This window comes from Marmota flaviventris, chromosome 9 (assembly GCF_047511675.1).
Source record: "Marmota flaviventris isolate mMarFla1 chromosome 9, mMarFla1.hap1, whole genome shotgun sequence".
Taxonomy (NCBI): Eukaryota; Metazoa; Chordata; class Mammalia; order Rodentia; family Sciuridae; genus Marmota; species Marmota flaviventris.
This window is the reverse complement of record NC_092506.1, coordinates 114502578-114524019: the sequence shown is the minus strand read 5'-3', so window position 1 is coordinate 114524019 and position 21442 is coordinate 114502578. Positions and strand designations below refer to the sequence as shown.

At 37.4% G+C, this 21442-nt stretch overlaps 1 protein-coding gene across 4 annotated transcripts in view; it reads right to left on the bottom strand.

Moving 5' to 3' along the window:
- Window positions 1–21442, bottom strand: part of Aplp2 (amyloid beta precursor like protein 2) — a 73751-nt gene that overhangs the window by 37841 nt on the left and 14468 nt on the right. For all 4 annotated transcript variants that reach the window (XM_071616871.1, XM_027945436.3, XM_071616872.1 and 1 more), the window contains exon 2: window positions 493–666. In XM_071616871.1, the coding sequence (XP_071472972.1) occupies window positions 493–666 (174 nt within the window). The remainder of the gene's footprint in view (window positions 1–492; window positions 667–21442) is intronic.

Below are 21442 nucleotides of genomic sequence, written 5' to 3'. Positions count from 1 at the left end.
GTAAGGCAAGTCTATGGAAATATCTGTTAAAAATACAGAACAAAATTTCATTCCTGGCCCTATATGTTGGCCTTGGTAAGTTAAAGCATCTCATTTTCTTTGAACGACCTTTTCTCTTTGGACCAAAAGGGAAGCTGACTTCAGATATGAGATGATCAATTACAATACTGGTGACTTTCTATTAGCAAGTAGAAAACAAGCAGACATACACATGATATTTTGCTTTCCATCTTCCCAAGACTGGTAGGTAGACAAAAGTAGCAAGCTCTGCTTCTACAGCACTTGCCAAGTTTCTGGAGTATTCCTTCTGGAAAGGACTGAGACCTCACAGCATACACAGGGAAAGCCTTTGAGAGACCTCAGTCATACCAGACATTTAGAAGCAAAAGGCCTGGGCTCCAGTTATTGGCATCATATCTATTTCCAAGGTAAACAAATTCAATCCTGACCCCAGGGGTGGGGTAAGTTTTAACTGCCTGGCAACAATCTTACCTCCTGACAGTACTGAAGAACTTCTTCTTTTGTTCCAAAGCAGCTCTTGGTGCCTGTTGGGTCAGGTTCCCATTTCCCAGTCTGGATGTTCACATGCATATTTAACTTCCCACAGAACATTGCAATTTGTGGCTCTGCAACAGCAAATCCTGTTCCAGCATTGGCTGCAAGAGCCTACCAAAGAGTGGGGTGGGGGGAAAGTCCAGGTTTACTCCAAAGAGGGTGGCAGCACAGTCATTCAGTGGTTTGTGACAAAACTGATCTTTTGATAAACTTTGTTATTTACTATTTTTATCTTCATATACAAACCCTTTCCACAGGAGGAGATCCAGAATTTTAAAATGACCTCTGGACATCTTTGGCTAAAGAGAAAGGTCAATTAGAAATCCAGACCCCAGTTTCAACCTGGGATACTTGTAACCTAAGAAACCTGACTGTACCTGCCCTACTACAAGCAAATCTATTCACTTCTTCAATATAATAAGTCACAAAATAGAGAATGGCTCAAGTTCCAGTGATTTTACTTAATTCACACATACAACAATAAAAATTTTATTGAGCAATTATTTTGAAGGCAATGTGCTTAATGCTTAGCACACAAGGATAAGCAAGAAGTCATGGCCCCACTCTCTGTTTCTGATGTAATACACGAAGTCAAAATTCACACAAAAATGTGTGATTACATTCCCAGTTCTAAGAAGGAAAAGAGAAGAGTGCTCAGAAAATATACAAAAAGGTCATCTCAATGGCAGAGTGCTAGCCTAGCATGTGTGAGGCACTGGGTTTGATCCTTAGCACTACATAAAAATAAATACAGGCATTCTGTCCATCTACAACTACAAAAAAAATTTAAAAAAATAATAATAAAAAGGTATCTGACCCAATCTTCAATAGAAAGATGATCAAAGAATCTTCCTGGAAAAAAAAAGTGAGGCTTGAGCAGAGCTTTGAGCATCTCCCATGGAGAAAATGTAGACCATGAGGTAGAGAAAAGGTAGAGTGGAATGCAGAAATAGTTCTAGACAATCTGTAGATGGAAAAAATTTCAGTCTTTTAAAAAAAAATTTTTTAGTTACAGATGAACATGATACCCTTATTTATTTATTTTTATATGGTGCTGAGGATAAGACCCAGTGCCTCAAATGTGCTAGACAAGCACTCTACCACTGAGGTACAACCCCAGCCCAAGAATTTGTCTACTTCACTAGAAGTGTTGAGAGATTTTAAGGACAAAGTTACTACTTTCAATATGTAACTCTGTTGCTTTTCCTGGTTGCAATATGAAGAATGATTAAAAGGAAAGCAGAGTGTAAACAAAGAAATTTCCTCAGAAAGTCAGAGGTGCACAGTACAAAAGGATGATGGTAGCTTGGGCTAAAGTAAGCACAGAGATTCTAGAGAAGGACAAAAGGAAAATAAGTAAGTCCTGAAGATAGATTAAATATGGAGGAGGAGGAAGAGGAAGATGTAAAATTTGGCTTGTGTCACTATTTAGATCTCCATCATCCCGTAAAAGGCCTATGTATTGAAAATTTAGTGACCAGCCTGTAGTGTTACTGCAAAGTGGTGGAACCTTTAGGAGGTGGGGCCTAGTGGGAGGAAGCTAGGTCACTGGGGGCATGCCTTTAAAAAGACACTGGGATCCCAGCCACTATGAGGTGAACAATTTCTTCTGCCATGCAATCCTACCATAATGTTCTGCCATGCCACAGGCCCAAAAGAACAGGGCCCAACTAACCATATTCTGAAACCTCTAAAATGAGCCAAAATAATCCTTTCCTCTTTTTAGTTTGCTTATCTCAGATATCTTATTACAGTGATGCAAAACCAAGTACCATAGTCTGCATTACTCAATATGTGGTGGCATCATTCATGGAAACAATACCAAAAGGGAATTCCTGAGCTGGGAAAAATTTGTGTCTACTGCTCAAGTTACTTGGGAAGTTGAGGCAGAAGGACTGCACAAGCCCAGGAGTTTGAGGCCAGCTTGGGCAACACAGAAAGACCTATCTTAGCTGAGTTGACCCAAGCTACCATTCTCCTTCTTTGGACTGTGCACCTCTGACTTCCTGAGGCATTTCCCTGCTTACATTCTTATTTCCTTTTAGTCCATTCTCCATTACATGTCTGTAGATTCCAGCAACTAAAGAGGATGAGGCAGAAGAGTCACAAGATCAAGCCCAGCCTTGGCAACTTAACAAGACCTATTTCAAAGGAATTAAAAAAAAAAAAAAAAAAAAAAAGGCTGGGGATGTAGCTCAGTGGTAGAGAGGCCTTGGGTTAAATCACTAACACTGCAGGCAGGCAGGCAGGCAGGCAGGAAGATCAACTCTTTTAAAACAAAAGGGATTCCATGAACTATTTTTATCCAACAATAATCAAATATTCCATAAAGTCTTTGGTCAGTAGCCTCTTGTTTTGTGACCAGATATTAACTATTAGTAATCTCAGAAATTACAGACAGGAAATACCATTTAGGAATTATGGTGGTAAGCCTCCTGCAAAGAAACAAGCACAGGAGTGCATCTATTATTACAGCTGTCCACCTTTATCTGCAGGGATGTGTTCTACTAGCAGATGAATAATATTCTTTGTATGCATACACACACACCTATGATAAAGTTTAATTTATAAATTAGGTATAGTACGAAACAAGCAACAATTGCTAATAAAATAGAACAGAGCTTATTAAAATCAACCTCCTTTCCACTCAGGAGAAGGAAACACAAATATCTGTTGAGAAAGCTAATTTGGAATTAAAATGTTGTCAAGATCTATCAAGGTTGGAAAACACTGCAATTAAATCCAACAAACAATTAGCACCCTTATTAATTAAACTGATTGTAGTCCTGCTGTGATCAACAATCATTTATTAAAAGAGAAGACCCTAGGTTCTATGCCTTCAGTAAAACTGCATATGAAGCTTACAGACTGATGTGAATTCCTGCTTCCTTGAAAGAAGGGAAAAAAATTAAAGCTATCTAAAGAAAGTAACACATACTTAATTATAGGGAATACTATAAATTCAAACAATGTGTTTAAGGTAAACAAATCATTAAAAGGTACAGAGGATGCACAAGACAAATGTGTTTAATTCTTAAAATGAAGTTCAAGATGTGAACCAAAAGGAAGGGCTTCTTTTGGGCTTAGAGTGTAGCTCAGTCGTAGAGAGCTTGCTTAGCATGAGGGAGGCCCTGCATCTCACCCCCAAAAGAATGACAAAAAGGAGAGAAGGCTCTTCTTTTGTGATCCATAACTAAGAATTGTGGCTAGAAACCTGGATTATGATACAGAAGAATATGGGTACATACAGGGATAAAGGCAAAACCAGTACTCTTCCTAAGTTCTTTATTTCCCTACTTGAAATGTCCAGATAGAAATAAATGAAGAAAATCTAAAACATGATAAACGTTATATGAGAAAGTCAAATGAAAGGTCAGAAGGATATGTTTCCTGAATTTACTACAAATAAACTAGCAAAAGATTCTAAGCAGTGTTTCCTAAATTCTCTCTATGGCTTTGTATACTTTCAACATTAAACAACACAGCTACTGAATAGGATTTGTGGTAGAGTAACAGAGGATCAGGTATGGTGGCACATACCTGTAATCCCATCAGCTCAGGAGGCTGAGGCAGGAGGATTCTGAGTTCAAAGCCAGCTCAGCAAAAGCAAGGTGCTAAGCAACTCTGTGAGACCCTGTCTCTAAATAAAATACAAAATGGGGCTGGAGATGTTGCTCAGTGGTTGAGTGGCTGAGTCTAATCCCCAGTCAATCCCCAAAAATAATAGAGGGGAATGCAGAGAACATTTATACCTTAAATTCTAAAACTGATACAGGTAAGAAACAAGTGTCAATTTGTTATATGAGCTCACCCAAGCCACAGTCCTGAAGTGGTCAAATTTAGTGCAGGCAACCATTCATCAGCACCAAAGATTATGTTCCACATGTTACTCATTATGGTTGTTGGCTATAAGACCACAAGAGTTCCAACAGTATAAATGTTCAGTTTATGAGTCAACCACGGAGGTCAATACATCAGTAGTAAGTGCATTTGATCTCTGCACTGAAATGGTCAGCATTATCATCTCTAAAGAGAATCTAAAATACCAGAGGTTAAAGCAACAGGAAGAAGAGATAAGCAGCAACAGATCCTCACATCAGTTACCACCAAGAAAAAGGAGAGTAACTGGAATCAATCCAGACAGCTAATAAGCTATAGTGATTCACTTCTGAGTTCAGAAAGATTAATCCTTGTGGTTATGAGAGACTCTCAAGAAGGTATCATCTGAAATATAAAAAGCCTCTGCGGACCATGTCTAGGAATCAACTAATCAAACACACCCCATCCTTACCTAGTGTATGATAGGGTAACTTTTTCTATAACATTTAGACTCCTTTGAAAATGCTCTTATTTAATGTGCTTTCCATTTTCTTAGGCACAGACTGTGCCTTGATCCATTACATCAACATATAAATCAATCTGTTTCCTAATCTAACATGTTACAAATGGGATTTCACTGCCAAGTCAGCATTTCTGAGCTCCTGTGAACCTGGAATCCTCTATGAAAGAAAATTAATGCCCCATGTGTTGGCACTTAAGCCAGTCTTTGTGATCTATGCACATTGCAGCACTTTTAAGGCTTTGAAAACAAATTGCATCAATTGCTTTCCTAGCCAGTGCTTCCACTTTACTTAATAATTCATTCTTAATAAGAAATTCCATTTTATTAATTTAGCTTGGGGAAAAGAGTTTAGCTATCCAAGGACAAAATTCAACTTGGTAAAAACTGCTTCTAGTAACTTGGTTGAAACCCTGAAATAACTTTAAGCAATAAATATGTAAATATGATAAATCTGAATCTGAACCTATGATAAATCAGGTCCTTTAGTCACCGCTTCAAAAGACACTGCTACTGGGGCCACCTAATCCCTACTTCTCCCTTTATACATACACTCAGGACCTCACTAGCCCTCCCACCCCAAAGCCAGCATACAGGCTGAGTTATTTCTACCCTCACTAAAGCTATTGCCCCAGAATCAAATCAGCTACAGGGTTTGTGAAAATGCCAACTACTGTAAAGAGAACATATTCCAAAGAGCAGGGTTCTATCCTACTACTTAGGGTAGAACCATGTTTTCCTGGATGGGAAGGCACTGATTTACAGACATGCTCCACCCTCTGAAGGCAAGTCAACACAGTTCCAGTTCTAATAAACACTAATGAAAAAGGCCTTCACGGGCCTAGGTACCACTTGAGGTTCATGACTGAAAAAGATGCAACATTCCTACACAAAGGCCTTTCTTTTTTTGTTAAAGAAAAAGTCAGTAAAGAGCAATCTATTAAAAGATTTGAAGAACCTATATACTACTTTCATTCCTGTTTAATCAAGTGCTGAAAGACACTTCATGATTCATAAACTACAATGGCTTAATCTGTGCCCACAAACCATCAACAAAGATTTACTTAACTGTATAAAGTGAAATAAATCCTGTTTTTAGCATACTTTAAAAGTATTTTCCTCAAAGTATTTCTTTTTTAAAAATTTAAATTTGTTATATATGACAGCAGAATTCATTACAATTCATATTACACATATAAAGTACAATTTTTCATATCTCTGGTGGAGTCACACCATTCGTGTCTTCATACATGTTTAGGGTAATGATGTCCACTCATTCCACCGTCTTTCCTACCCCCATACCCTCTCCCTTCCCTTCCCTCCCTCCCCAAGGTATTTCTAAATTACAAAAGGAAATGCAATTACTTTAGAGTACAGGCACCCATCAGAACACCAATGTTGCCAGGCACAATAGTACATTCCTGTAATCCCAGATACTTGGGGAACTGAGGCAAGAGGATCACAAGCTAGAAGCCAGCCTCAGCAACTTAAAGAGACCCTGTGTCACAAAAAGGGCTGGGGATGTAGCTAAGTGGTAAAGCACCTCTGGTTCCAACCCCCAAGACCACACACACACACACACACACACACAAAAAAAAAAAAAAAAAAAAAAAAAGGTTAACTTTACCAGCAATAAAACATTCAAGAATACTGATCAAGGGTTGAGGACATAGCTCAATGGTAAAGTGCTTGCCTAGCATGCATAAGGACCTGGGTTACATCTCCAGGTTCAAAACAAAACCAAAACATAAAACAACAACAACTGATCAGAAAACACTGAGGTTGCAAGTAGAGAAAAGACTAAGCAGAAATGACAAGTAAATGCAGTGTGGGAGCCTGGACAGGAACCTGGAATAGGAAAAGGACTTAAGTGGGGAAACTGAAGCAATTATTTGTATAAGCTGTACCAATGGCCAATGTAACTCTCCTAATTTTTTCTTTGCGGGGCGGGGGGGAGTGTTGGGGGATACCAGGGATTGAACTCAGAGGTACTCGGCCACTGAGCCACATCCTCAGCCCTATTTTGTATTTTATTTAGTGACAGGGTCTCACTGAGTTGGTTAGCACCTCGCTGTTGCTGAGACTGACTTTGAACTTGTGATCCTCCTGTCTCAGCCTCCAGATCTGCTGGGATTACAGGCGCAGCGCCACCACACTTGGCTGTTTTTTTTTTTTTGTTTGTTTGTTTGTTTTAAATAATTGCTCTGAATTATTTAAGATGTTAGCATTAATGAAAGGCACAAGGAACTCAGTAGTATCTTTGCCATTTTTATTTAAAAGTCTAAAATTAGTTCAAAATAAAATGTCTGGTAGGGACTGATAAAAAATAAAAATAAAAATGTGTTGTTTTTTTTTTTAAAGAGAGAGAGTCTAGAGAGAGAGAGAATTTTTAATATTTATTTTTTAGTTTTCGACGGACACAACATCTTTGTTTGTATGTGGTGCTGAGGATGGAACCCGGGCCGCAAGCATGCCAGGCAAGCGTGCTACCACTTGAGCCACATCCCCCGCCCTAGAACACATTTTTAGATTAGGCAACTAATAAGCGCAACCAAAGCAGGTTCAATACCTGAAAAGCATGTTGTTTATTCCAAACACACAGGCACATATCCTAATACATATAATTAAATTTTGTTTCAGAGGTCTATTACAATTCTGATCCAGGGCTTAACATAAAAAAATTTCACCTTGGTTGCTATAAAAAGAGTGACTACAAACTTTAGAGTATCTTCAGCAGCAAAAAATGGAAACTTTTTAAGTGGGAGGAACCCAGGCTTTCAAGTCAGGCCTGGTGATATATGCCTGTAAACCCATCTACTATGGAAGCTGAGGCAGGATTCCAAAGTTCAAGGTCAACATGCAACTTAGTGACATCCTATCTCAAAAGAAAATGAAAGGGATAGGGAATAGAGCTTGCCTAGCATGTGCGAGGCCCTGGGTTCAACCAAAAAGTAAATAAATAAATAAATAAATTCCAGGCTTCAAACATTTCAATCCACTATCTGACAGAATAGCGTCTTGTTAAGCATGTTCAAGTTTAGGCAACAAAAGGAGTTTGAGCCAGGCATGGTGGCATACACCTCTAAATCTCAGCAACCCAGGAAGCTGAGGCAGGAGGATCACAAGTTCAAGGCCAGGCTGAGCAACTGATATATGTCTCAAAAAATAAAAAGGGGTGGGAATGTGGTTCAGCGGTTAAGCACCTCTGGGTTGAACACCAGTACCAAAAAAAAAAAGGATAGTTTACATTATACCAACTGAAAATGCTTGGCCTATTTTTTCCATTTGAACTTAATTCTAATTATAAATTGGTAAATTAAGTGTACAGGAAAAACTCCAAGTATTAAAGGCCATTATTCTTATACAGATGTATACCAGCTGTTGGGCATTATTTCGGAGGTAGTAATTTATACAAATAACCCTGCTTTCATTAGAGCTTTAAATATTGAAGCATAAATGAGGTATCATTTCCAAGATTGAAAATGGCTTAGCCTGTCTCCAAGGCTTTTTATAGGAACACTGTAATTTGTCCATCTGGATTTCACTGGTAAAGATCCAAGAACCATGATTTAATACAGGTCTGCTTTTCACTGTGTGTGAGATGAGAGTCAAAAGTCTTTTATAAATAACTTTTAAATATAACTTTTATAAAGTTAATAAAAGTAGACAATAAAATATTTTTATTTAAAAAAAGGATGCAGAACAGTGTTTACTCATATTCTCACGAATGAATTTTTCACTAGTTCCTGTGTTTCTTCCCAAATGTCATTATAAAAAAGGAAGTCTCAGAAACTGATTTCCAGGGGTATAGTCTCCAGGGATTACCTTGGGCTGCCAGTAGTTTTTTTGTTTTTTTCATTGCACTTTGTGCCTCAGAGGAAGTGCATGAGGGGTTAGCTAAGCACATGGCTTTAAGATACAAACCATGACTGAGTTTCAGCTTCATCACTGACTAGCTATGCCACCTATGGCAATCACCTAATCTCTCTAAGCCTGTTCCTTCTACTAAAATGATGATGAAGTGTTTCAAATAGTGCTTGTCACACAGAAGGAACTTTTCAAGCATTGGTGGCCATAATAATGGGCTTTAGATTTCTTCATTTGTAAAATAGGGCTACTAACATACCTATTCCTCTCAGGCCTATTTGTGGAGATTAAATTAAGATAATGCACAGAAGCACTAAACACAATGCGTGCTACAGAGCCAGCATCATTGAACTGGCTCCTGAAGATTTAATTCTCTTGGCCGCAATTACACAGAATGGGGCTTAAATTACAGGCACTCAAGTGAAGAGCACATGAAGCCTCCATGTGACTATACATCTCCAAAATCCATGATGACAAGAAATGGGTTTAAAAGACTAGACATTCCTTCTTTACCTATTAAATCTAGACATGCATAAGGTATGAGAATCCGTCACCAAATGTTTACATGAACATTTAACGTGGCCCTACCATTTAAAAGAAAAGCACTAGGAGCTGCTGATTTTCTGACTGGCCCACCTTCCTGCTGGCTGGTAACTGCAGTCAAATGAATACGTAGTCACTACTGAGACACTTCTGTGATAAAGAAGCTCTATGTAAATTATTTCTCTAAATTTATTTTCTTGAAGGATATTTCCTCTACATACTAGCTAAACAACCTCACGGAAGTTACTGAATTGCTCTTCACTTTAGTGTTTACTTTTGTGCAACACAAATATGGTGCTACCCAAATTTTCGTTTATTTCAATCAGTGAGACAATTACAATATTAACTTTGGACTTTGGTTCATCCAACAACAAACAACAGTTTACTTTCCTAAAACTTCTAATGCATGAGAAACATATCTTGCAAATAAAGACTTCTTCCTCACTGAACTACATTTCACTATGATTATGTAGCAAAGCTGTCATTTGTCATTCTTTGCAAGGCATGCTAACTGCGGAGATCAGGTTCTCAGGAGATTTTAGTATAAGATGATCTAAATGGTGTGATGTAGGCTTAATCTTTGTACTTACTGGCCACCTAGTAAGTGGGTGTATGTGCTGGCCAGGCATAGTGGCGCACATCTATAATCCCAGCGGCCAAAGAGGCTGAGACAGGAGAATTGCAAATTCAAAGCCAGACACAGCAAAATCAAGGCACCAGGCAACACAGGGAGACCCTGTCTCTAAATAAAAATACAAAATAGGGCTGGGGATGTGGCTTGCTGGTCGAGTGCCCAAGTTCAATCCCCGGTACCTGCCCTCCCCCCAGTCGTTTGCATGTGCAGGACTGGGGAGAATGCACAAAGATGAATTGGCCTAAACCTTAAAAGGGTGAAATGATTTCAAGTAACGCAGGACTACCAATTAAATACTAACAATAAAATATGTTCATTCTAAATCATTCTTATTGCTTCATAGATGACAAACATTTTTATGATGGAGGGTTTTCTACAGAATATTAAGCACAAACCTGGTAATATTCTCAAATTATAAGCACTCTGCTAGCTGGTCTGATGTTGTATGATTTTTAGACAAGGTCTAAGTTGCCCAGGCTGGCCTAAAAGTTATGAACCTCTTGCCTCAGCCTCTTGAGTAGCTGGGATCACAAGCATTCACCACTGCACCTGGCTCTATATTAAAAATGTTTTTAATAATTTTTTTAAAAAATGTTTTTCATAAAATGATGGCAATCATAAATAAACAGTCTGGTTTTTAAAAAAATATTTTATAACATTTAGCATTTAGCAATAACATCCTTCTCTACCTAAAACTTTATTCTATGAAAACCAAATATTGGAAACCACAAACAGCTCTTAATTTCTAAGGTTCTGTGATGCAGAAAGGCAAGGAATTCTTAAATGAATAACCTGTACTTTTGTCTGTAACTAGAAAAGATGAAAATCTGTCAACATAATTTGCACAAGGCACAGAGGGAGGAAACTGACAATCTAAAATACAAATGGCAATTTCTATATAGTTATCCTGCTAAACATTTTAGTAAGTGCAAGCAATACTCAGATACTGACCTCAAGGAAATAAAAACAAATCATTTTAACTAATGTCCATTAAAACTGTGAAAATAACAAAAATATGAAAGTACTCTACCCTCTCCAAGTTCAAAGCAAGTCAAAAGACATCTTTCCTGTGATTTATGTAGCATTTAAATTTAAAAGTAAGTAGACTGCATTATCAGCTCACACCAGATCTGCTTGCAGACAATAATTCTTCCTGTCTTGGACCCATGCCCATGTGCATTATTGTAATTATCAGCAACTTTAAAAAATAAAGTAATAAGGCTAGTGTATGCTGCAAGTCAGTATGTTTACTGCTTACTGCATTAGCCATTAATTAGTCTTGCTGGGTTAAAGCCATCTAATTACTAAATAAATGCATAAAGAACAGAAGGAAAAGCTGCACTCAAATAAAAAGAATGAATAAGGATATAAACATGTATGAACATAGGTAAACACACCTCACACAGTGGCAAGTACAACAGTACTTTTGTTCAGTTTGTCAGGTGGCCACCAGTGAGATGAGCCAGTTCTTGCCTTCCAGGATCCAGTCTCCACCTTAGTACTCTGAATCACCACAAGTCAGAACCCATTCCTCTTCCATTCCATAGGATTCTAAGTCCTTATGCTGAGCGCGGTGGTGCACTCCTATAATTCCAGTGATGAGGGAGGATGAGGCAGAGGATGGCAAGTTTGAGGCCAGCCTCAGCAATGCAATTTATCAAGAACCTGTCTCAAAATGCAGTTCAGTGGTAGGGCACTCCTGAGTTTGATACCCCATACAAAAAAAAAAAAAAAAGATTGTTAGCATGGCTTGCAAAGGACACTGGCACAGCCCCTGCCTTGCTCTATCACCCCACTCACTTCAATAGCACCCTTAATACTGCAACCACGCCAGGGTGACTCATCTTCAGGCCCTATACTACAAATTTTCCCTAAGCACGTGTATTCTCACTTTTCAGTACTCAGCTCAAGTACATGTCATTTGAGAGGTTTTCTGATGACTCTATCTTAAGGCCCATTTAGTTTATTTCCTCAATTAACCGGAAACTACCTTGCTCACTGACTTGTAGTATCCATTGCCCACCATTAGAATGCAAGTTCCTGGGCTGGGGTTATAGCTCAGTGGCAGAGCGCTTGCCTACCATTAGTGAAACACTGGGTTCAATCCTCAGCACCACATAAAAATTAAATAATAAAGGTATTGTGTTCATCTACAACTTTAAATTTTTTTTTAAAAGAACACAAGTTCCTATTTTTCTAACCTCTGTATCCAGCAATAGCACCTAGAATATAATACACAGTCATTTATAATCAAGTAATTGACTGTTACACTCTAAAACCTTGGGATTTAGTTAAAGTAATATTGAACAACAGTGATTTCTAAATCATCAACACTGTACTAATCTGCACACTGATCTACAAAGAATAACAAAACAAACTTACACAGGATGGAAATTTTGTTTTTAAAATTTTAATCTTTGCCAATTGACTCCAGAAAGCCACTTATATAATACAAGACCCGAACAATGTACTAGAAGAACAGCCCTCCAATCCAATATGAGCACACTCCTCAGAGGGGTTACTTCCATAGCTTCAAGGCCTCCCCTGTCTGTTTAGCTCCACATTTCTGAACATGTATTTTTGTACCATTTCAGTCCAGAAATTATCTATCAACCTGCTATTAAGAAGGTTTCAACTCTTTAACTATTACACCTTAAACTCATCCATTAACTTGTTTGTTGGTCAAATCCATACTCCTTATTTCCCTTATTCTAACATAAACACATAATGCAATTAGAATTCCTTTCTTAGCATCTATTTCCTTAACAATTTCAAGGAGAATTACTAATCAGTACATGTTGTTGATATCTCATGTACTGATTACTTATTCTCCCCTGAAATTGTTGAAACACACTCACACACCATGAACTCCTTACACTACAGTCAGATGTACTAGGTGATCTACTGGACAGACACACACACACACACACAAGTACCAGGGATGCAATTCTGGGCTTAGCGATTGCTAGGAGAGTGCTCTATCACTGAGCTACATTCTCAGCTCATGGCTTCACTACATGAAGACAATCCTCCTCCAGGCCTTCAGATCCCTGATTCATCTAGACCCATTATTCTTGTGTGTGTGTGTGTGTGTGTGTGTGTGTGTGTGTGAGAGAGAGAGAGAGAGAGAATTTTTTAATATTTATTTTTTAGTTTTCGGCAGACACAACATCTTTGTATGTGGTGCTGAGGATCGAACCCGGGCCGCACACATGCCAGGCGAGCGCACTACTGCTTGAGCCACATCCCCAGCCCCTAGACCTATTATTCTTGATCTTGATGTCATCTGTCCTGAAAATTCCTTACAATTTTCTCTGGCTTCCTGACTGTTTTTAATCTTTCTTGACTTACTTCCAGTTTTAGTGGCACTGCTGTTGATAAATCTAAAGTCAGTCTGATTCCTAATCTTTTGTGCAGTCCTGTTTTATTCCTCCTTCTCTTCCCAATCTCTGGTATTCTGAAATGACAAATGTGCTATGGTGTGATCTTTGTGTCATTCACTGACCTGAGCTCTCAATGAGCCAAGTCAACCTCAACATATTCAGCCCTATTGATTCCACCCCCTTCCTCAAATTTTTATTTAATTGCACCTTGGACCTCCTGGATTGTTCTATCCTTCTTATCTTTTTCTTCCTAGTTTCATTTTGTTTGACCCTTTGACTGGATGACTTCTATTAAATAATAGTAGTCATCATTATTTTATTCTCTTTATTTTGGAGACAAGGTCTTGCTAAGTTGCCCAAAATGACCTTAAACTTGCACTTTTCCTGCCTTGGCCTTGAGAATACCTGGGGGTTTATAGACCTGAACTACCATGCATGGCTCTATTGAATTTGGCATATTCTAGGCCAAGGTTGTAGAGCTCAGTGGTAGAGAACAGGCCCTGTTAATACTTGATACCATAAAAATCAGACTACCATAGGGATATTTTAATGAAAATCCATTTATCCAGTAGAGACTGGCACTCGATGATTCACAACAGACTTCTATGTCCATACTCTACGATGGGTTCACCTTTCACACACTACATGTTGTATACACATAAAACAACAATGGCTCTGCTTGGCTAGGAGCTGATCAGGTTTGATTCTGTGCTTTGTATTTTACCTTTTTTTTTTTTTTTTAAGTTATAGGTGGACACACTACCTTTATTTTCTATTAATGTGGTGCTGAGGATCGAACCCAGTGCCTCACACATGTCAGGCAAGTGTTCTACCTCTGAGCCACAATCCCAGCCCTGTATTTAATCTTTTAAGAGCAATTCTTAAAATAAATAAATAAATAAATGAAAATTAATCTGATTTTAATCTGTCCTGTATATTATTTCTATTGTTTAAAAATAACACTAACCAGCATCGTTTCAATGACTTGTATTAATTCACAAGATTAATCTTCCAAAGCAATAGTCCAGAAGGACATTTAGTAATATTGATCCTGAGGAAGCTAACAAAGCCTCAAATAATCATTTTTCTAGCAGCTGCTATGAAAAAGAGAGGGGGGAAATAGGTTGCCATAAGAAAAAAATGTATAATGTCAACACTAATATCCTTAGGGGATAATGGGACAGGGTAGAACCGGAGAGATCAGATGATTCTGTTAGTTCACTAAAAATTTGCTATGGGTTGGGTATAGTTACACACACCCTTCTAATCCCAGCTCCTTGGGAGGCTGAGGCAGGAATATTGTAAATTCAAGTCCAGCCTGGCCAAGTTATCAAGACACTGTTTCAACCTAACAGAAAAGTGCTGGAGATATATAGTTCAGTGCCCTGCATTTGATATGCAGTGCGCGCGTGCCCACACACCCACATATATTACCATGGGTAATACAGTGATCCTGCATTATGTGAGCTTTCATTTTACATGGTTTCAGTTACCCACAGTCAAATGCGGTCTAAAAATATTAAAAGGAAACTTCCAGAAAAAAATAATTTATAAATTTTCAATTGGGCACCATTCTGAGTTGTAAGATAAAATCTCATTCTGTCCCTTCTGGGATATGAATTATCCATTTGACCAGTGTATCCATACTGTATACGTTACCTGCCTGTTAGTCACTTAACAGCTGTCTGAGTTATCAAACTGATTGTTGCAGTATCACAACACTTATGTTTAACCCTCATTTTACTTAACAACAGCCCCAAAGCACAAGAGTAGTAATATTGGCAATTTGAATATACCAAAGATGTCATAAAATGCTTCAGGTATCTTCTCATATTATCACAAGGGTAAGTACAGTACAGTAAGATATTCTAAGAGAGAAACCACATTTGCATAACTTTTAATGTAATATATTGCTACAATTGTTCAATTTTTATTTATCATTCATCTCTTAGTAGGTCTAATTTATAAATTAAACTTTATCATTGGTATGTATAAGAAAAAACAAGATAGGGTCTTGAAACATATCCCCCCGTAGATAAGGAGGTTACTACTATAAATATTGATTTCAAGCTATCAACTCAAACCACCTTTATCTCTTCTTTTTCAATAAGGGCTAAAAACTTAACTGGTTACACATAACAAGGTAGATGGATGTATAAAACAAAAATGGCAAACCACACTTGGTCTCTCCTTCATAAGACCACAGGGTCTCTTTGCAAACTAAAAGAAACCTGTTGCTACCTGCCCCTGCTGTCAGATCTTTCAATTTCTTCCAAACACCAGGAGAAAATTTTACATTAAAATCTATATTATTTGGAAATGAAAATATGTACTTTGAATTTAAAATACAACGAAGCCCAACATGGTGAGGAAAAGATAAAACATAAGGACAGGACACATTATGTCTGTAGGCTGCAGATTTTCTACCTCGATTTTTGATTATATAGTGGGTATTACAATGAAGAGGTGAGTAAAATTCACCAAATACTAATACCCTAAAGTCATAACATAAACTAAAATTGATTGTATCCTGTCGATTACAATTTTTATAATAAGATATGAAAACAACCTAAATGACCAACAGACGAATAGATAAAAAAAAATGACATATACATAAAATGTCATATTATTCAGCCTTAAAAAGGATGGAAATCCTGCCAGCTACAAAACACGAATTAACCTGGAGGACATTATGCTAAGTGAAATAAATCAATCACGAAAGGACAAAAACTGCATGATTCCATTTTTATATATTATCTAAAATAGTCAAATTGATAGAAACAGTAGAATTATAGCTACTAGACTGGAGGAAGAAGGGCATAGAGAGTTGTTATTCAACAGATATAAATATGTTTCATTCATGTAAGATGAATAAGTTCTAGAGATCTGCTATATAGTACTATGCCTATAGTTAATAATATTGTATTAAGCACTTAGATTTTTTAAGAGGATAATCTCACATTGTGTTCTTATCTTGAAGAAAAAAATTTAATGGTTAAAATGATAAATTTTATATTATGTATGTTTACTAAGGAAACAACAACAATGAGCATCTGGATTTTGAGATGTGTAATTCAAAGAACTTTTTTTGTCAGGCTGGGGATCAAACCCCAGGCTTCATGCATGCGCCTCTACCACTGAGCCACATCTCACATCTCCCAGGTTTACAGAATTTTTATTCTTGTAGCTAACAAACTATCTGGAAGTAAAGCATATAAATCAGTGAGAAAACAAGTCTGCTAGATTAAAATAATCTACACTAAAGGACTTGAAAAGTGTTATCATTTTTCCAAAAACAAAAAACTTCAAGAATTTATCACCTTAGAAACTCCATGACACCTTCAGTTTTGATGTTATCTGTTCTGTCACAATGCCTTACATATAATAATTTAATAAATGTTTGCTAATAATGACACTGAAGAACTTTGAATGAACCAATTACCATGGAATGTCTTCAACTTCTAAATAAGTTATATCCAGAGGTTCTTTTAAATGTCAACTTGGGCTTCAGCTAAAAGGACCAGGAAAACATCCAATGCATGCTTTTCAAAGAAATATTAGAAACATGGCTGTTCAATTAAATAAATCACAGAATAGGTAATTCCCTACTTTCACATATAAAGTATTCCCGAAAACATGGGGAAGTTTCAGAGTCATGCATGTTATTTGGAAGTTCTGCTTCTAGCAAACTAATAATTTATCAAATTTCAATTATACCCAGTGTTTCAAGGGGAAAATCCTTAAACATTTTATAAAAATTCATACATAACCGAATCCATTGAGTGTTCACCTAAGTTCAAATATTTTCTACCTGGGAAGCACCAATATGTATCAATTCTATCAAACCGTGCGTCTTTCATCAGTAAAATAAGCACTTTCCTTTTTTTAAAATACATTCTTATAAAAATGAGGGTAAAATGTAGTAAAATATTCAAATACCAGTTCCAAATAAGCAACTACAGGCTGGAAAGCAACACCCCCCTACAATGTTTACGTAACAGCCCAAATTCAAAATCAGGATATGAAAGGCTATTTGAGGGCAGGGAGTGGACTTGTAAAATTTCAGTGATTTCTTGGGGCTGGGGTTGTAGCTTAGTGGTAGAGCGCTTGCCTAGCACGTGTGAAGCACTGGGTTCAATCCTTAGCACCACATAAAAGTAAATAAATAAAACACTGTGTCCATCTACAGTTTTTTTCTTTTAACTAATTTTTTATTAATATGACAGCAGAATGCATTACAATTCTTATTACACATATAGAGCAAAGCACGATTTTCCATATCTCTGGTTGTATACAAAGTATATTCACACCAATTCATGTCTTCATACATGTACTTTGGATAACCATCTACAACTTGAAAAAAAAAAAAAATCAATGAAAGTTCCAAACCATGAAGGTTGATTCATTTAAAAGCTAATCTGCTTGGTATAGTTCTAATTTCAGTATACGTGCTGCTGAAGCAAGCGCTACATACTACTAGATACACAGCAAGAGTCACTATATAATAATTTGTAAAGTGTCTATTTAGAATCTCAAGGTTTTGGTTTCTGTTGTGTGCCATGGATTAAACCCAGGGCCTAAAACCTCGAAAGCATATGCCCTACAATGAGCCACACCTCTAAGCCCCTCAAGGTCTTTTGTTTATTCGGGGCTGGGGGAATCAAACCCAGGGCCTAGCATGAGCTAGGCAAGCACTATAACCAGGGGTAGGGAACTTGTTTAGCATATGCAAAGGCCCAGGGTTCAATCCCTAGTACCACCAATTAAAAAAAAAAAAAAAAAAAAAAGAAAGAAGCAGCAGCAGATTCCTAAGATACACTGTATACATTTCAAATCATAATGTGCAACTACTAGAACTCTAAATTCCATGACAGGATAGTAAATTGGTGCAGGGAAAGTACTGAGAAACATAATAGTTTTCCCTTTATTTTTTGATTACTAATAATTACCTATTCCAAATTTCTGCCTAAATATTAATTGTCTGGTCAACCTGCTGATCTATACCCACATGCTGGTGTGAGATGGCCCATACTTCAAGCCATCTGTTCCTCCACTTGGCACAAACTTTAGAGCAAAACCTCCACTTACTGATTTATGACCTTGGTCAAGTTACTTACCTATACACACCTCAGTTTCTGCTTCTGTAAAACAGGGATAATAATTCCTGTCTCAGAGGATTATTTGAAAGTTTTAATGAATATATGAAGAACACTAAACACAAAATAACTGGACCATAAATAGCTACCATTATTTTTATTACTCCTACCAACTCCAGAATTTTCTAGTCTATTCCTGCTAATCTATTCTTCTTCCCTAAACTACTTGAGTCTCATAAATTCTCTCTAAAGCTACTTTAAAAATATTTGTAATTTCTAGGTAATTAATGTGCAGTCATGGTCAGTCCTCCCATTGAGGACAACTAAAAAATAATATTAAACATTTAAAAAGCATTTGCTTGCAGATAGTGAGGATATCTAGAAAGAGAGCAAAGAATTACCAAGCCACTATCCAGGATAGGATAGAAGCCCAAGTACAGTTTGTAGGGAAGTTAAAAGATTCTGAAGAAAATATATCTTTTGGCATCATAGAAGGACTAAAGAGAGAAAGGGACTGGAGTCCAGGGCTGAAGAAGAGTAGGAAGAGAGGATACTTGGAGAATATAAAGGTTTGGATTTGATATCCCTAAACAAACTGACCTAGAAAGGTAAGCCAGAAATTGGCAAAACGCCAAAGAGACTGCAGCTCAGTTTCCAATCATTCAAATCCAGGAAATTAGAAAGAGATTCTGGATTGCTCCTGTCCTTAAGCTCCAGGTAGAATCAAATGAAAGATGGTCTCTGGAGCATAAACACTAGGCCCTCAAATTAATCTATGAGCATCTATATAAATAAAATGTCTGACATACAATCAAAAATAACTTGCTGGAGTTGTGGCTCAGTAGTAGAGGGCTTGCCTAGCATGTATGAGGCACTGGGTTCAATTCTCAGCACCACATGTAAATAAATAACAATAAAGGTCCATCAACAACTGAAAAAAAAATGTTAAAAAAAAAATAAAATCACATGAATGAAAACCAGCAGAAAAAAATCATAGGAATGGGTTGTGGCTCAGAGGTAGAGAGCTCACCTACCATGCGTGAGGCACTGGGTTCGATCCTCAGCATCACATAAAAATAAAGATATTGTGTCCACCTATAACTAAAAAATAAATATTAAAAAAAATAGGAAAAGATCTCCACAGGGACCACAGATACAAGAATTATTAGACTATTCCACTATTCTTACCATGTTCGAAGATACAAAAAAGACTGAGACTTTCCCCATTATGATCTAGAAAGAAGAAAAAGAACCAACTTTAAATTATAAAACTGAAAGCCACAACAATGAAAATTTAAAAGTCTGGATGGAGGCTGTGGTTGTGGCTCAGTGGTAGAGCGCTCGCCTGGCACATGCGAGGCCCTGGGGTTCAATCCTCAGCACCACATAAAAAATAAGTAAATAAATTACAAGTAAAAAAATATTAAAAACAAACAAACTGGGCTGGGATTGTGGCTCAGTGGTAGAGTGCTCACCCAGTACGTGTGGGGCCCTGGTTCGATCCTCAGCACCACATAAAAAATAAATGAATTAAAAAAAAAAAACTCTGGATGGACTTAATGGTAAATAGGCTATAGCTAAAGAAATTGTCAATATACAGAATGAGTCAAAATAAAATCATTAAATGAGGGAAGACAAATGAGGAATACAATGATAATGTCTTAAGATTCCCCTGTCTCTGTCTGTCTGTCTCTCTCTCTCTCTCTCTCTCTCTCTCACACACACACACACACTCACACACACTTTTTTCCCCCTTTCCATGGTCTTTTACTGGTGCATAATGATGAGATCTGTTGTTATATATCCACACATGCAAACAATATATTTGGCCAAGGACTTCCCTGCTCCCTCTCCCCTCTTCCCACCTCCTGGTCCCTTTCCTCTACTATCTTCCTTCAATTTTCATGAGATTCCTGACCTCACCTTTCTTTTCCTTTTTCCTCTCTAGGTTCCACATTTCGGAGAAAACGTATAACCCCCTAGACCTTCGCTGAGATTGGTTTATTTAGCTTATCATGATGGTCTCAAGTTCCATCCATTTTCCTGCAAATATTTCATTTTTCTCTGTGGTTGAATAAAACTCCATTGTGTAAATATGCCACATTTTCTTTATCCATTCATCCACTAATGGACACCTAGGCTGGTTCCAGTTTGGCTACTGTGAATTGTGTGACTATGTACATGAGTATCCATGTATCACTATAGTGTAATAATGACTTTAATTCTTTAGGATAAATACGAAAGAGGGTTATAACTGGGTCATGTGATGGTTCCATATCTAGTTTTCTGAGGAAGCTCCATACTGATTTCCGTAACGGTTGTACTAATTTACAATCACAACAGCACTGTAAAAGTATTCCTTTTTCTCTACATCCTCTCCAGCACTTATTGTTTGGATTCTTGATGACTGCCAATTTGACTAGTGTGAAATGAAATCTCAGTGTAATTCTGATTTATATTTCCCTATTTGCTAAAGATATAGAACATGTTTTCATATATTTGTTGGCTTTTTTTTTTTTTTTTGGTACAAGGGATTGAACCCAGGGGTGCTTAAACACTCAGTCACATTCCCAGCCCTATTTATTTTTTATTTTGAGACAGAGCAGTCTCACTAAGTTGGGGCCTTGCTAAATTGCAGAGACTGCCTTTGAACTTGTGAGCCTCCTGTCTCAGCCTCCTAAATCACTGGGATTACAGGTGTGCACCACCATGCCTGGCTTGTTGGCCTTTCATATTTCTTCTTTTGAGAAGTGTCTGTTTAACTCATTTGCCCATTTATTAAGTGGGTTATTTGTTTTGAGGGTATTAAGTTCTTTATATATTCCAGATATTAACCCTCTATTAGAAGAGCAGCTAGCAAAGATAAAGTAGGTTCTCATCAGGCATACTGGCACACACCTATAATCCTAGCAGTTTGGGAGGCTAGCCTCAGCAATTTAGCAAGGCTCTAAGCAACTTAATGAGATCCTGTTTCAAAATAAAAAAAGGCTGGGCTGGGGATGTGGCTCAAGCGGTAGAGCGCTTG